This window comes from Apodemus sylvaticus, chromosome 17 (assembly GCF_947179515.1).
Source record: "Apodemus sylvaticus chromosome 17, mApoSyl1.1, whole genome shotgun sequence".
Taxonomy (NCBI): domain Eukaryota; kingdom Metazoa; phylum Chordata; class Mammalia; order Rodentia; family Muridae; genus Apodemus; species Apodemus sylvaticus.
Window position 1 is genome coordinate 26,498,323 of NC_067488.1, and position 17,098 is coordinate 26,515,420.

The 17,098-nt window shown below is 44.1% G+C and overlaps 1 protein-coding gene across 2 annotated transcripts in view; it reads left to right on the forward strand.

Annotated features, from left to right (window-relative positions):
• Positions 1-15,886: 15,886 nt before the first annotated feature.
• Tbc1d31 (TBC1 domain family member 31) overlaps positions 15,887-17,098 on the forward strand; it is a 58,933-nt gene continuing 57,721 nt past the window's right edge. For both annotated transcript variants that reach the window (XM_052160547.1, XM_052160548.1), the window contains exon 1: positions 15,887-16,055. In XM_052160547.1, coding sequence (XP_052016507.1) covers positions 15,979-16,055 — 77 coding nt within the window. In that variant the 5' untranslated portion in view covers positions 15,887-15,978. The remainder of the gene's footprint in view (positions 16,056-17,098) is intronic.

Below are 17,098 nucleotides of genomic sequence, written 5' to 3' on the forward strand. Positions count from 1 at the left end.
CTCAGCAGAGCAGAGCTGAGTGTAACGTGATTACCGTCAGGTCTGGACAATAAAAAAAGAAACAGACTCAGTGTTCTCAAAATTCCTCAAACTTAAAAAAAAATGTGAAATTTGGGCTCTAGAAGAAATTAACTTTGTAAAGGAATTGAAAATCTTAGGTCCAAGTGGCCCACGTGACTCACATCCTCCAGGCAAAGACAGGGTCCATGTGCACTTCCACAGACTTTCCAGTGTTCCATTATTTCAAAGAACTTTGGTCACTGCCCTTTTGAATGTTAAGAAAGGCACATTTTACAAAATAGATGCTAGATATTTCCCAGTTGAATGAAAGGCTACATACGTTGGGGTCCATAAGAATATCAAGTACAGACAGTCTATGAGGAAAAGTCTTCATACATAGCCAGGAGAGTTCAAAATGGCGCAACCCTGCGAGAAAGTCATTGTGCTGCCTCCTTCGATCACTGGCACAGACATTTTCACCAAGCTGTAAGGAATGAGAGAAGCTGGCTATGGGAAGTTCCATTAATGAGCTTGTCAACGTGTGTGCATGAGAAAAGAGAAAGAGAAAGAAAAAAGCCATGAAGCCTGATCTAGACTGTTCCCAGATTGTTGACTGTTGGCTTTAGAGACACTGATGTTTATATTGTGACAAACCACTTCTTAGCAATACCATGTTGTGAACGTCCCTTGATCTCTCTTTGGTGTCCTCGTCTTTAGAAGGAGCTGGTGACTGGGCTGCAGAGATGGCCCAGCTGGGAAAACTCCTCAAGCTGTAGCATCTACATAAAAGCACAGGAAGGAGGCCCAGGTAGGCATGGTGGGACAGGCCTGCAGCCCCACACTGAGGAAGTTTGAGAGCAAGAGTTTCAGGCCACCCCGAACTTCACAGCAAGATTCTGTCAAAAAAGCAAAAGGATAGAAAAGAGGAGGAGGAGGAGGAAGAGGAGGCTGGGGAGATGGCTCAGCAGTTAAGAGCACTTTCTGCCCTCCAGAGGACCTGGGCTCTCTTCCCAGCACCCACATGGTAGCTGATAGTCATCCATAATTCTGGTTTCAAGGGATCTATAATAATATAATAATATAATAATCAGTTCTATAAGCCCCATGTACATACATGTATGCAGGCAAGACACTTATATACATAAAAATCATTTTATACCATTTTTTTTTTTTTGCAACAAGGTTTTTCTGTGTAGTCTTTGCTATTCTGGAACTTATTCTGTAAATCAGACTGGCCTCAAACTCACAGAGGTCTGCCTACCTCTGCCTCCCAAGGGCTGAGATTAAAGGCATTGCACCATCATACCTGGCTTAAATTTAAAACAAAATAACAAAAACAAAAAATTTCCTGCTATTTCTCTCAAAACAAACAAACAAACAAACAAAAACAAACCAAAAAATCCCTGAAATTAGAAAAAAAATGGAGAGAGGCCAACAGTCAAAATCACAAAGCTGGCTAGAGCTGAAACTCTGTATTATTTTATATGGCTCCCTGATGCTGACAGGCAGGGGTCTAGTGACTCAGAGAGTCTGTCAAAATCGTTATCCAGGAGCACTGTCCTAGGGGGATGCCTGAGAGGATAGCAGATTTCTTTAAGAAGTTCACAGCATATTGGCAATATGTAATTAATCCTTGTGTTGAATAACATGCCGGTTAGCCCCACCTTGCAAATGAAGTTGCCATGGCAACAATCATGACAGATCTCCGCCATTCCCAGCAGAGCCAGTCGTCTTTTTAGTCACAGCCATGGGAAATTTCCAAATCTTGACACTCCGGATTAGAAGATAAAGGGGCGGCCTTGCAATATATAAAGTATGTATGTATTACTCTTGATGTTTTAGTATGCGTGCACACATACTAACATATTCACATAGGCATACATGCCTTATAAGGTCAGTCTGTTGAAAAGCAACCTGAATTCCATGCTTTCTTCTGTTGTTGGCTGTGTGGTGTGGACAGTTCACTAAGCTGACTCATCCCCCCACACACAAAGTACACTGAGATTGTTTGCTTTAAGAGTCTACTGTATACCAAGTTCTGCACTTACACTTGGCATATATCATCTTGCTTAACATATCAATACCAATAGATGAGTATTATAATTTTGCAAACTGGAAAGCAGATGAAAGTTCTCAAAGTCACGTCAAATATTGAGATCACAATTGTCATTAAATCCGTAGAGTTGGGCCCAACTCTGCCTTATAATTCCAGCCATTGAGAGGCTAAAGCAGAAGGATTATGAGTTCAAAGCTAGCCTGGGCTACAGGGTGAAACCTAATCACAAAAATCTAAAAATCACTTGGTGCCAAGTTTTCTAGTCTAGGTTAAATATCTGGAACCCCATATGCAAGAAGAAGAGAACAGCAACTTTTGTCACTCTTTGTCACATGTCATGGCAGACACACACACACACACACATAAACACAAACAAACTTTTAAAATTTAAATTCAAAATTGAAAAACCCAAGTAAGTCTGCTAAGGAGTCCTTTCTTTTTGCACGGCTGTGCCTTGCGGGCATGACGAATGGAAAGACTATAAAGTCCAAAGCCTCTGGTGGGTCCCAGTTGGGTTCTGCTTGGCAAAAGGAGAGCAGGAGGCATCCAGTGTTTAACAAATGAATACATCAGACTGTCTGAGACAAAGAGTGTATGTAGAAAGTATCGGGAAGAAAATAGTTTCTAAACTGAGTCTGGCAGTAGACAGCTGTAATTCTGGTACTCGGGATGCTGAGGCAGGAGAATCACAAGTGTGAGAACAGCCTGGGTTATGTAGGGAAACCATTTCAAAGAGAGTAGAGAGGTAAAGAGTAGGGTGTGTGGGTGTAGCCTTTAATCACAGCATTCAAGAGACGGAGAGTTCTCTGATAGTTTGAAGTCAGCGGGTCTATGCGTCAGGCTTCAGACTAGATGGGGCTGCTGCACAGTAAGACCCTGTTTCAAAGAAGAAGGGGAGGAGGAAGAGGAGGAGGAGGAGGAAGAAGAGGAGGAGGAGGAAGAGGAGGAGGAGGAGGAAAAAGGAGGAGGAGGAGGAAAAAGGAGGAGAAGGAGGAAGAAGAGGAGGAGGAAAAAAGGAGGAGGAGGAGGAAGAAGAAGAAGAACAAGAACAAGAAGAACAAGAAGAACAAGAACAAGAAAAACAAAAGCAAGCAGCAAATAAGCTTACCAGCTGGGCGTGGTGGCTAACGCCGGCAATCCCAGCACTTGGGAGGCAGAGGCAGGCAGATTTCTGAGTTCGAGGCCAGTCTGGTCTACAGAGTGAGTTCCAAGACAGCCAGGGCTACCCAGAGAAATCCTGTCTCAGAAAAAAAAAAAAAGAAAAGAAAAGAAAAAGAAAAAAAAGAAACAAGCTTACCATTTGACTTCTTTTAAACAATTCCCTCAAATCCAAAGAATCAGAATAATACCAATTCAAGCAATAATTTAATACGCATCAACCCATAGCTTCCATTCATAAATAGAACAAGAATTACCAAAAGTCTTCTGGCACGTACTGGGGAAGTTCTATGTGTATTGAAAGTGCCTTCTGACTGAATCAAAGACTGTTTAAGGTTCTGTGAGGCTTAGAATGTGAGGTGGATTTGAATGCAGAGGACTCTTTTCTATGGGCATTGGATTTAAATCAGTTGTTATATGGAGATTCTGTTAGAATTAAGATACAGACAAAACCCTTAAAAATGAAGAAAAGAAGAAGAAGAAGAAGAAGAAGAAGAAGAAGAAGAAGAAGAAGAAGAAGAAGAAGCCTTCAGTTGGAAGTTGGAGAAAGGAACACTGGAGAGAGGCCTGACCTTTGCAAAGACTTACTGTCTCTTCCCCCACCAGCAGCAAAATGGAAGCGAAAGTATGTGTGTGTGTGGGGGGGGGGGGGGGTCTGTTGTTTAAAATGATAGGGGTGAGAGAATTTGTTTGGTGTGTATTTAGAATTACTGTAATCAAGAAGCTGGAGCAGAAGATGTTTATTGGGAGAAACAGTGTATTAAAAGAAGATTTGGCAGTGGGAGAGATTCCTGAGAGGACACATATAACAAAAATTGCATTATTATGTAGCCAACTGTGAACGGCTCTATAACGAGCATCTTCATGATATATGCGATGCGGATACGCATATCCAACAGTGCCAAGAGGGATGCTGAACATCAGGGGTTATGAACCAGCAGAGAATGGCTGATGCCACACACCTGGGGATCCCGAAAGTAGACACGCCACTTTTGTCTTAATTCCTTACGACAATACTTAATTAGTTATTAATAATGCAATGGTCCAGCTCCTCGAGTCCATCAATCCCTAGTCCCAGACCTCAGGTCTATCACCCTGTTTCAAAAAACAATAACAGCAAACATAAGATATTTAGCTTGCTGTGCCCTATCAAGAGCCTATGTAATACTAAGCCATGATCTATTAAAATCATCGGTGGTACCTGTTCATTTATTTATTTATTTATTTAACCATGTTTTGTTCAAAGTGTACTTTGTACAAAGCACTCGTCTAGCTAGGGAACCTTTGACAGTTACTTCTACCCCTTTGGAGCTTTGTACAACAGGCAGAGAGGCCATTGAAAAGCATAAATGATGTACACTAGGTGAAGAGATGGGCAATGCTGAGGAAAAGACAAACATGAGGAAGCTTGTGCTGGTCAAGAAAGGCCTAGGCGAGACCTCAGGAGATCCTGTAGGCAAAGTCTCAAGATGGTTAAAGAACAGGGTGTGGACATTTGGTGGGGAGGTGTACTGGGATGGTTTTGTGTGTCAACTTGACACAAGTTGGAGTTATCTCAGAGAAAGGAGCCTCCCTTAAGAAAATACCTCTATGAGATCCAGCTGTAAGGCGTTTTCTCAATTAGTGATCAAGGGTGGGAGGGCCTATGGTGGGTGATGCCATCCCTGGGCTGGTAGTCCTGGGTTCTTTAAGAAAACAGGTTGAGCAAGCCAGGGGAAAGCAAGCCTGTAAGCAGCATTCCTCCATGGTCTCTGCATCCACTTCTGTCTCCAGGTTTGGTAATGAACAGCAATGTGGAAGTATAAGCTAAATAAACCCTTTTCTCCCCAACTTGCTTCTTGGTCATGATGTTTTGTACAGGAATAGAAACCCTGACTAAGACAGGAAGGGAAGCAGATCCACTAGGGAGATAGACAAGACCTGTAAGACATCTGGGAATGAGTCTTGTATGAAGGCCCTTAACCTGACCAATGTGGCCAACAGATGGGGAGAGGGAGTAAAAGTCAGGAAGAGCCATATAGATAGTTCTTCACTAGTGTGAGGTAGATATGAAAACTCTGTCTGAGCCGGGGGTGGGGGGGGGTGGGGGTGGCAGCGGCGGTGCACGCCTGTAATCCCAGCACTTGGGAGGCAGAGGCAGGCAGATTTCTGAGTTCGAGGTCAGCCTGGTCTACAGAGTGAGTTCCAGGACAGCCAGGGCTACACAGAGAAACCCTGTCTCAAGAAAACCAAATTCAAAAAAAACCAAAAACTCTGTCTGGACTTTAGAAACAAAACTGTAACAGCATAAAAATACAGTCCAAGGAATCAGATACAAGGTAATTTAATGTTGTGTTATTTGTAAGAGCAACATACTCCACAGAAACTAAACATGTATATGTAGGAGATGATTGGTCAAATAAACAGTGATATTTGTAATACCATACAGCTGTAAGCAAAGAATAAAGGGTACACTATTTTTGTGAGTGCATTGTGACTGCCAATATCCCTGGGCAGGTGAACAAAGGACACAAATTACAATACAAAACACGAGTTCCCATACAAAGAAGCAGAGAAAAACATATGTACACATACCAATTTCTTTAAAAGGGACGTGGCTTTCACATTACTGGAAGGCGCCATGCAGCTGCTGGTGAGGGAAACGAGCCAGCAGCAGTCTTACCCAGCTGTGACCTCTGTGCACGGCAGTGACTGGCAGGGTGAGGGATTGCTCATGAATGTGAGAGTGGCAAGACAGTTAAGGGGATAGCCAACTGTTTTCTGATTGGATTTAATGTCTGCTCCACAGAAAGAAACACAAGCCTGGTGCTAAGATCCAGCCAGGAATTCCTGGTTGGGGAGCTCCCAGGCCCAAGAAGTGAACAGATGCTATTATTTTGCTAAATGGACATAGTATCAAACTTTAGGAATTGGGATTAGCTTGGTCTACACACAAAGTTCCAGGACAGCCAGGCCTTCATAATGAGTCTCCCTAAAAAAATATTTTATATGTGTGTGTGTGTGTATGTATATATGTACACACATACACACACACACACACATATATATATATATATATACATATATATCACTAGTCTAACTAGAAAGAAAGCTCTATATAAATGTAACTTTGTTTCATTCACTACTACAGTCCAATGTGACTCCTTGTCACAGTAGCAGCTCAAAGAACAACTATTAGCAAATGAATGGTTATCACTGCAGTCAAAACAGAGCACAGGAGCCGGGCAGTGGTGGCACATGCCTTTAATCCCAGCACTTGGGAGGCAGAGGCAAGTTTGAGTTTGAGGCCAGCCTGGTCTACAGATCCAGGGCAGCCCGAACTACACAGAGAAACCCTGTCTCGAAAAAACCAAAAAAAAAAAAAAAAAAAAAAAAAAAAAAAAAAAAACCAAACAAACAAACAACAACAAAAAGAAAACAGAGCACAGGAAACCTTTGTATCATAAGAAATCGAATTGTTCAAGGAGAGGAGAGAGTAAAGAGCAGTGGGGAGGATGTCAGAGTTAGGGGGAAATGAGGTAACTGGAGATTTAGTGAGCAGAACAAGCCCAGGCTCCTTTAGTCACGGGATGTTATTGCTGTTGATGTGCAAGCGCGCATATGCCTGACTGGCGAGGCATCGAGTCCAGAATGCTACATCTGTCGTGTTTGTTTGAAGGCAATCCAAATAGGCTGAGTGCGCATTTCGAGAGCTCAGGGATAATTTTACATTTTGTTCATGCTGTCAAACGCAGTAAGGGAAATGTGTTGGGAAGAGAACGTGTGCGTACTCAACGCCAGTGCCGTGCCTGTGTGAGGTTGCACCCTTGGTGTCTCAGTGGGGTTGTAGTTTGGCTTGGTTTGTTCTTGGTGAGGTGCTGGGGCTACCGCTTGGTCAGTAGCATCCTTGGGCCACCACAAATAACACCTTTCCTCAGATATGACAACTGAAGTGTTGCAGATCTTCTCAAGGCCGTAAAATCACCCTTCCAAGAAGCTTATCCACGCTTTTTTCTTTTGTAGCTGCATACTTATTCCAGCACACACACACACACACACACACACACACACACGCCTAAGAATGCAAGAGTCCATAATTCACTGAAGAATGAGACCCCAGACTCAAATAGTATGTAAACACAAAGAGTGTTTTACTGTGCAGACATCCAGCATGCTGGGGTCTTCCATGATCAAGACAGAGAGACAGCCAAGTGAGCTCACAGGCTCGATTTAAAGCACACGGCAGTTCCCAGTAGATGAGCTTTATCTTTATCTCTGGCATTCAGGAACCATTATCAGGGTATAAAGGCTGGAGCCTGGGGTTTTTCTATTAGTAATTGACTTGCCTGGGCTTGCCCAGGTCTTGGGCCTCGTCTCCTTAACGGCTAATTTGAAGTCTGTCATGGAATTAGCCTCACCTTCTCAAGACAACACACACATACACACACACACACACACACACACACACCGCCCAACACAAGATGATCCATTCCTCCGCATACTCACTCCTTCCAAATGTCCCCGTGCAATCTCCTGCTGCCATCTGGGAGAAACTATTGTACAAAGAACCTCTAACAAATCGTATTTTAGGCCAGGCCTGGTGGTTCACATGGGTAATCCTAGTACTTAGGGGCTAAGGTACGAGAAACACCCAGAGTTCAAGGGTCTCAGGGGTACAGACTCAAGTCCAGGATTCCTGCACTTACACAGTTCCTTCCTGTATCGACTGGGGACTTGGGCATGTGCTTCTGTGTCATTCCTGTCATAGCATCCCTTTCTTAGAACCCAGTGTCATACAGAAATGGTCAGGGTAGACTGCTGAATGGTGAAAGACCCCCGTGGGGAGAGATTGGGGGTTGGTATGAGTGGAAAAAGTATCCCAGATATTTTATCAACAGCTGAGCTTCAAACTAAGTACAGCCACGAATAACCATAGCTATACCATGTAGATCAGAAGTATTTGGCTGAGGACAGATATACGAAAGCCTGAGAAATGAGAAACCATTTTTTAAGGCACTAAATTTTGAGTGGTTTGTGAGACACTAGGAAACGGCTGAATAAAATGACCAAATGCCCAAGTGAGTGAGCTTCAGCACGGCGGCGCTTGGAGCAGCTGCCTCCAGCATCCACAAGCTATGACACTTTCTCAGGGATGCCCTGAGTCGATGGTTAATCACAGCTGTTATTAAAGACTAAACAACCAGCTCTGATTAAAATATACACTCAAGATGTAACGAATGTTTGAATTGTTGATGCCACATTTTATTACATTAGCTTGAGGTTATCTATGTCTGACATACTTTTATTGAAGCTCAACTCTTTAGTCAGGGATGCCATTTTGGTAGCTTGAAACTGGTCATGGCAGGAGTATTTACACCACAGAATTGCCAGAGTATAAATGCCACAGTTTGTTTGTTTGTTTTCTTTAGCCCAGAGAGCTGGCTGCTAAACATTTACAGCGTGGTACCCTTTTGAGCAGGGCTTTCCTAATACCCATCACCCACATGCATGCCAGACACTTCTGAATCTGTCACAATTCCAAGGTAGGTACCACTATTACCCCTATTTCTACAGACGAAGAAATCAAGACACAGAAACACTAAATTCTTTGCCCAAAGTTAGCATCCTTATAAACCGTGGATTCAAAGGACACGGATATTTTGAGTTCCATGTCATTAAGTTTCTAATCCATATTTTCCATATAACTACTTAAGACAAAAAAGCTGATCACTCTAAGAGTGTTGCTAGAGGAACAGAGCAGAGGAGACACTGAATGAGAGGTTTCTACTTAATGTACAATGCAAAATACAAGATCCCATGGTATTTAAAATAAAAAAGCAAGTGATTTAAAAAATAAAAAGCCCTAAGGAAATGAAAAAACAGTGGATCCACAGATGCCAATCAATGTAGGTCCCTTTGGCTGCCCTCCCTCGTTCATTTGCATAGGATTCTCTGCAGATATCTTTAGGTATCTGAGCTGCTGGCGTTGGGCTTCGCTTAAAAAAAAGACAACACTCTTCTAATGTCCGTTAGTTCAAAGATCTCACTGGATACCCTATCTCTCACTTTCCTCGCTAGAAAGTGTTACAGTATTTCCCAAGCTCACCAGTACATTAAAACAAAAAATAGAACCAGGGGGAGAGCATAGTCTATAAAGCACTTCTCTTGCAAGCATGTTGACCTGCTTTCAATCCCCAGGACCCGTGCAAAAAGCTGAGCATGGTGATACATGTCTGTAATCTCAGCCCTGTCGAGCTCCAGGGCAAAGAGAGACCCCCCCTTGTCCAAGAACAAGTTGAACAGTAATTGACCTCTCCCCTTGGAGTGCGTGAGCACACACACACGTGTACACACACACACACACACACACACACACACAGACATGAACACTTCTCTCACAATGCATCAAAGGCTACACAGAAAATGAGAGATCCTGAATAGCCATTGAGATGTGACAACATTGGATAAGAGGGGTTAGGCACAGCTTTCTTCTCAGTCATCTTTACATGGGTGTATGGTTTCTCTGTGTTCTCTCCTCCAACTGGGGCACTAGAGGAAAGAAATCCCAGAGCAGTCTCCTGGATAATTAACACTTCCCTCAATCAGAGTGTCTTCCTTCCTCATAGCAATCACAGGAGCTTACTCCAGGTTTACTAGCGTCCTGTTGTGATTGATTGATGGCTTGCCCTCTGAGCCCACAGATGCTGTTAGAAGCAGGTGAATCAGGCTAATTATTCAGTGCCTTAGGAAATATTCCCAGCATCCTGACTTTGTAGCCATCAGCCTGAGGAGGTCTTCAGATAGGGCTGGTACTGCAGAATGCAATGTCGAAGGTTTAGTCTTGATGGAGAGAATTTCCCTGAGCTGGTGGGTACTTGGTGGGTACTAGTGGTTAGAGGATCGTTTTTTTCTGTCTATCCTTTAAAAACCACTTGGCAGTAGCAGGGGAATCATAAAATTTTGTCCCCATAAGGTGGAGTATTATGCAGTGTCTCTAGACTGGCCTGGCTTTTTAGGACAGCTTTAAGTGTGACAGAGGCTACTAACTCCGTCCCTTTCTCCTCTCTCCAGCTCTGGGAAAAGCTGTAAAAAAGCAGAAATTGTAGGAGCCACTCATTCTTGTACGGAATAGGAAACATTACCTTTCTCCCGGGTCTTTTTAAACACCACAGTCTAAATTAAGTGTCATGGCACATGCCTTTAATTCCAGCATTCCAGAGACGGAGACTGGCAGATCGAGGCCAGCCTGGTCTACAGGGCAAGATCAAGAGCAGCCAGGACTACTCAGAGAAAATCTACTTTGAAAAACACAACACAACAAAACAAAGCAAATAGCAGCAAAGAGAAAATCCCTGATCTATGTCAGCAGTTGTTTTCTCATCCGTGGACGTGGTCTCGCTGCCTGTCGAGATCAGCAGCACATCCCTGCCCCACCCTGGGAAATTGCACGATTTCAGCGGTAAGTGCCAAGTCCTTTCCAGTCTACATGAAATGTCTTGCTTGCTTTCATGCATGTTTTATGAGGACACCTAGGCATACATATTCAATCTCCTCTCTCTCTCTCTCTCTCTCTCTCTCTCTCTGTTTCTGACTCATCTGAAAGAAGTGGGGGACGTGGACCATGTCACGATTTGCCTACAGTGACTTCTGCCTCCTCCCTCTCACAAGGTCACAGAGCTGAGTCATCGACAAATGGGAAACATTGCCTGGGTTTGCATCAGCGGGCAGCCAGACACAGGCCTTGTACTGATGAAACAAACAGAACTGCTTCTTTCCCAGTGCCAGCCTTCTTACACAATATAGCAGTGTCACACAGCTGTTGCCTGCTTGCAGTGACTTGTTCTGTGACAGCCCTGGCCAACTCCAAATCCACTTCGGTCTTACTGGGAATGACAGCCCCTCCCCAGCCCCACCTCAAGCTTAAACTCCTTCCTTTTAATTGTGCGTATATGTTGTTGTGTTTTATAGAAAGATAAAGAGACAAGGATGGTGGATGTGTGGTGAGGTGTGGGGGAAGGGAGTGCCTCGGCGGGGGTCCACACAGAGGGCTGCCTTCTCCCTGAGGGACCAGCCACACCCTATCCTATACTATTTAGCCTAGTATAGAATAGGGTTTATTCAGGGCATGGGAAGGGGAGTTAAGAGAGTACTAGAGGCAGAGAAAGACAGACAGACAGACACAGTAGAGAAGTAGAGGCTGGCCATGAACATGTAGAGAAGCTGGGGTAGGGAATAGGGAGAGATTGGGAGCAGGAAGACAAGAGCAAGAGATGGAGGAGCAAGCAGCTCCTTTTATAGTGAGTCTGGCCTACCTGGCTGTTGCCAGGTAACTGTGGGGCGGAGCTTAGACAGAATGCTAACCTTGCACATAGGACGTATGCACATGCATTCCTGTTCTCGTTCTTGTGTTCGTGGTGTGTATATATGTGTGCCATAGTGTGTGCATGTAGGTCAGACATGACAGTCTCTCAGGTGTCAGTCTTTGCCTTCTGCCTTGTTTGGGATAAGCTGTCCTCACTGTTCCCTGATGAGTAAGCTTAGGAGTTTTGGTTGCTCTCCTGTCTCCACCTCCAGTCTCACCACAGGAGGGCATGCTGTGCTTCTGTTTTGGTTTGGGACATTCAAACACGGGTCCTCATACTCAGATGGCAAAAGGTTTACCAGCTGGGCTGTCTCCCCAGTCCAACCCTTTAATTCTTTTACGTGCCCCCCTCCCACCTCCCATGGACAAAAGTGCACCTGGAAACAAGGATTTCCATTAAGTCCTTGGCATAAGGGTCAAATACTATCCGACGGCAGCCTGTGCATGGCTACCTTCTGACTAGCGCCTGCGTGCTACTTGATCGTGCCACGTAGTCATTGGTCATTGGTAACAGTTGTTGCTGTTAGTGCTGTCACGGGAGTTTTTTAAGTGTGAAGTGTGAAGTGTGAAAAGAGATGGCGTGGAGGGTTTATGGGAGGAATCGAGTGCTGGGTGGGTGCTGCTTGTCCTCTTGGGTAGGCAGGCAGTGTCAAACTCATCATGTAGTCCAAGCTAACTGACCCTGAAGCCCCTGGGGTTTATCTACCAGTCTCTACTTGCCCAGCACCAGGATTATAAATGTATACCACCATGCCCAGCCTTTTTGTGTGCATTCCCAGGAAGGGAAGGGTTGAACTCACCACAGCAAGCTCATTACCAGTTGCGCCATCTATCCAGTTCTATAGGAAAAGGTTTCTTAAAGATGATTCCCAAAACCTTCTTCAAAGATGAAACGCTAATAGGTTGGTCTTCATTAATAGCATCTATTTGACAAACACTTAAAAAAAAGTGAGCCGGGCGGTGGTGGTGCACGCCTGTAATCCCAGCACTCTGGGAGGCAGAGGCAGGCGGATTTCTGAGTTTGAGGCCAGCTGGTCTACAGAGTGAGTTCCAGGACAGCCAGGGCTATACAGAGAAACCCTATCTCGAAAAAATCCAAATCCAAAAAAACCAAAAAAAAGAAAAAAGTGGAAAAACAAGCCATAGACTGAAAAACTATTCGCAAAGCACATTTATGTACAATGAAAAGCTTGTACTTAGGGTCTGTGAATGAGTCTCAAAGCGCAATAACAAGAATTCAAACAATCCAATTAAAAACACATAAAGGATTGGAACAGATACTTAGCAAGAATGCATATCGAACACAAACGATTGCATAAAGAGATGCTGAGCCTCGTTTGCCATTTCAGAAGAAATGGAAATCGCCATGGATACCACAATACTCTCAGAGTGGCTAAAATGACAGAGATTCATTTTGTTTTTGTTTTGTTTTTTGTTTTTTTGAGACAGGGTTTCTCTGTGTAGCCCTGGCTGCCCTGGAACTCATTCTGTAGAGTAAGCAGGCTGGCCTCGAACTCAGAAATCTGCCTTCCTCTGCCTCCCAAGTGCTGGGAATAAAGGCGTGCATCACGCAGAGGCATGGCAGAGATTTATTACCAGTGAGGAGCACCTGGACTCCTGCTCTGGGGGCAGGGGAGGCTGGGAACTACCACACATGTATGGAACACATCTGTCAGTCTCCTGAAAAGCTAAACTGATGTCTGCCACACAAGGCAATGGCTCCACTCTCAGGAACATCTCCCAGAGAAATAAAAGAAGCATCCATAGCAGCTTTACTCGGGAGAAGAGAAACTGGAAACCACGGTAATGTTCACAAATGGATAGACAGATTACACGGATATAATGGAACCCCACTTAGCCCTGAAAATGATGACGAACTGGTGTCCCAACAACTGAATCTCTTAATAACAATTTCAAGCTTGTTGTATACAAAAGAATCCAGTTGGAGGAGAAAAAGGGGGGGGTGAATAAGACTCCATTTATATACATGTCCAGAAAGTAATTATTGTGAGGAACAGACAACATCCAGTCATGACAGCATACCAAGTAGGACGGGGATAGAAAAAGATCACAAAGAAGAGATAGGAGGGAGCCTTATGGTGACAGATACATACGCTCACCCTCTTGATTTGATAGTAGGTTCACAGTGAGTACTTATGCCAAACTTGCACAATCATATACTTTAAATACTCAAATAAAGGAATATATATGGGGCATGTATGTGTCTACCTGTTATTGACTAATGGTCCATAGGATTTTTTTTTCTGAGCCAAAGTATCACTTTGTGACTCAGGATGGGCTCCAATTTGAAATCATTTAGTCTTAGCTTCAAAAGTGCTGGGATACTAGGCATGTGTCATGACGCTTGACCAAATACTTCTTTTGTTGTTGCTTTTCTGTTGTGGCAAATCACGGGGCTCAGGAACAGAGGGATCATAATTCTATTTTGGTTTTCTTCCTACTTCAATTTCCTAGGAAATAGGGATAATAGCAGCACCTATCTGTAGCAAATCAAACGCTTTCCCCTCATATAGGTCTACATACTAATCTCAGTATTTGTGAAGCCTAGCAAACACACACACACACACACACACACACACACACACACACACACGCGTACCAGTCTTTGAAGATGTAAGTTAAGGAGTTTCATCTAAGAATACCATTCTTGAGAACCCTAAATCCAACTGAAGTGTCCTTAGTAAATGGCAGTCAAGCTCTGAGACTTAAAGAGAACCTTTTAGAGACATAAGAATTGTAAGGCAGGTGATACAGATCCAAATAGCCTTACACAAGTGTCCCAAAGGAAACAGGGAAACAGGGAAACAGGAACATGTGTGGATCAGAAGTGCCGGCTGATCTATTGTTAACAAGTAGGCAGTTGTAAGAAGCTTTTACTGAAGCTGAGAAAAGGCAGGAGCTATGATACAGGTGCTATTATATGGTTTATTAACAATAAGATAGAAATATATACACACACATCTAATACGTCCTGAGCAGAGCCTGGTGGTGTCTGGATACATACCTCAAGGCTTAGGAGCAATATGCCCATCAGATGACTATAGCTCAAAACTGATCAGGAGCGAATGGTCGTTTTCCTAGGCAGTGTGGTGGCCTCAAGTCTTGTTTCCTTAAAAATGTTTATACTCTCTTTTGAAAACCTCATTTAATTTTTACTTTATGATTTTTTTCATTTATTTTCATTTATGAGAAAAGTAGAGTGATATTTGCAGGAGGTGGTTATCCCAGACAAAGAACAATCTGTTGTTGACAGACTGTTGACACAGAATGTTGAATGAATTTCTGGTTTTTTCATTTGTTTTTTTGTTTGTTTGTTTGTTTTGTTTTGTTTTGTTTTTTGTTTTTTCGAGACAGGGTTTTTTTGTGTAATTCTGACTATCAGGGAACTAGTTTTGTAGACCAGGCTAGCCTGAACTCATAAGATCTTTCTGCTTCTGCCTCCCAAGTACTGGGATTGAAGACATGTGCCACTACTACCTGGCATAATTTCTGTTTTATAGACCAAATATGGAGCAATTTCATTAGAAACTAATTTGCAACTTCATACAGCACTGAAGTGGAGTTAAAAGTATTATCTAAATTCTCTGTGAATTAAGTGAGATGGCATGTTAAGCACGCGGGACAGCCGCACAGAGTAAGCGCTAGAGAAACACTAAGTGAATTTTGCTATGTGAGTAAGATTTCCGATGCCAGTGCAGCTGGTTCTTGATTTTAGCTTTTCTAGATTGTGAACAGTGGGCTGGAAACCATAATGTGGGAGCGTCTTGTAAATTTTACGCAATTAAAGCATGATGAGTGTGGCAAAAACAAGCAAAAACAAACCAAATAAAACGGAAATCATTCAGGTGGATGGGGTTCTGCAGTGCCTGTAAGTTCTAGGAAAGAAACTCCTCCAATTCTCAACGAATTTGTCTTTTACTTCTCTTTTAGTTATTTCTATAAATCTCTTATTCTAAACTCAATATAGAACAAAATGCAGGAGGCAGCAGGCACTCAGGAAAAAAACACTTTTGACCTTTGATGTCTATTTGAGTCTATAGGTTTCAGAGAACTGAAGTCTCAGACTTGGTCTTCAGAAAACTACAACTCCCAGAAGCCTTTGGGTGGCAGAATTTGAGAGACGCCTCAGGAAAGGGGTGGAGTCTAGAGAGAAGTCGTTGGTCGTTTTCATTGTCCTGAGTGGAGGGACCACGTGAGCGGAGGTAGGGGGATACGCGTTCTGATTGGTTGGAACTAGAAAGGGCGTATCTCGTGTGATTGGTACAGTCCTTGGGGGCGGAGACCCCGCGGCTGCCGCTCGAATTTCCCGGGTTAGGGCGCGCGGGGACTGCTGGGTAGCTCTCGGGACGGTTACCCCACCCGGTCCGAAGTGGTCCGGAGTCGGGGGAGGCGGGGATTCGACATGCAGAGCACTGATCTGGGCAACAAGGAGAGCGGCAAGATATGGCACCGCAAGCCATCGCCAGCCACTCACGACGGGTGAGGCCGCGGGCTGTTGGAGACTGGCGAGGGGGCGGGTCTGCGGAAGGCTGAAGTGGGAAGCGTGGAGAAGGGATCCTAGCCCGGGGATTCCGACTCTGGCGGTGCGCCGCATCCCCGGGTTGGGACCTCAGGAGGAGGAGCAAGTAGCTCCGGAAACCGCAGCTTGCAGTTACATCCCGGGTTCTGGTCCCCGGTCATAATAAGAGGGAGGCAGAAGGCTCTACGACTTAGGCAAAAGAATTTGCAGTTCAGCTGAGTGCCAGAACTCTACCTGCTTTGATTTATTAATGCCTATTCCAGTTGGGGGAAAAAAAAAACTCCAGGAGGTGATGGGAGCAAAGACGGCAATGCACATCTACCTCTCCAAAAGCCGAGGCTCTCCATCCTTGTCATTACATTGCACACATCTGTAATGTTGAGAGCCTAGTGTGGGCCAAGCACGCTTTTCACTGTGGAACAACGTTCTGCAGTTACACAGAGGAGTGTGTGTTGTGAGGGCTGTCAACTATGCGGGGACTTTTACCTGCTTGTGCTTCTTTTCAATCCGTTTGGAGTAGCCGCCCCGGTTTAAGACTCAACCTCTTGTGTGACGTCAGTGGGAGTCTTTGCCCCCGTGATATATTTGTTTTGGTTCCCATGGTGCATGCCTAAGTGATCCTGGTGTTTCTGATTACCTAGGCTTGCATGGGCCACATGTTATCACTTGGGTTCATGTCTTGAGGTTTGTTTCTCAAGAGACTTTTCTGTTTTATCTTTTAGTTGCTTCCCTAGAAATCAAACTAAGTGCTTTTGTAGGCTGAAAGCACAGTTATAAGTGGATCAGCTGCTTATTTGACTAGCCAGCCACTGTGGTTTCTGGTGGCTCTCTACCTTTTATCGATGCTGTTGACCCCATCGACCTATTGAATAAACAATTTTGTCAATAGTGGAGATTCTTCAGCGTTTTCATTTCAGCTTGGAAAGCTGTTTTGAGCCAGAACAGCTAAGTAGAACCAGCCAGCAGAGCTCAGAAAGAACTAAAAAGGGTGAACTTATTCAGC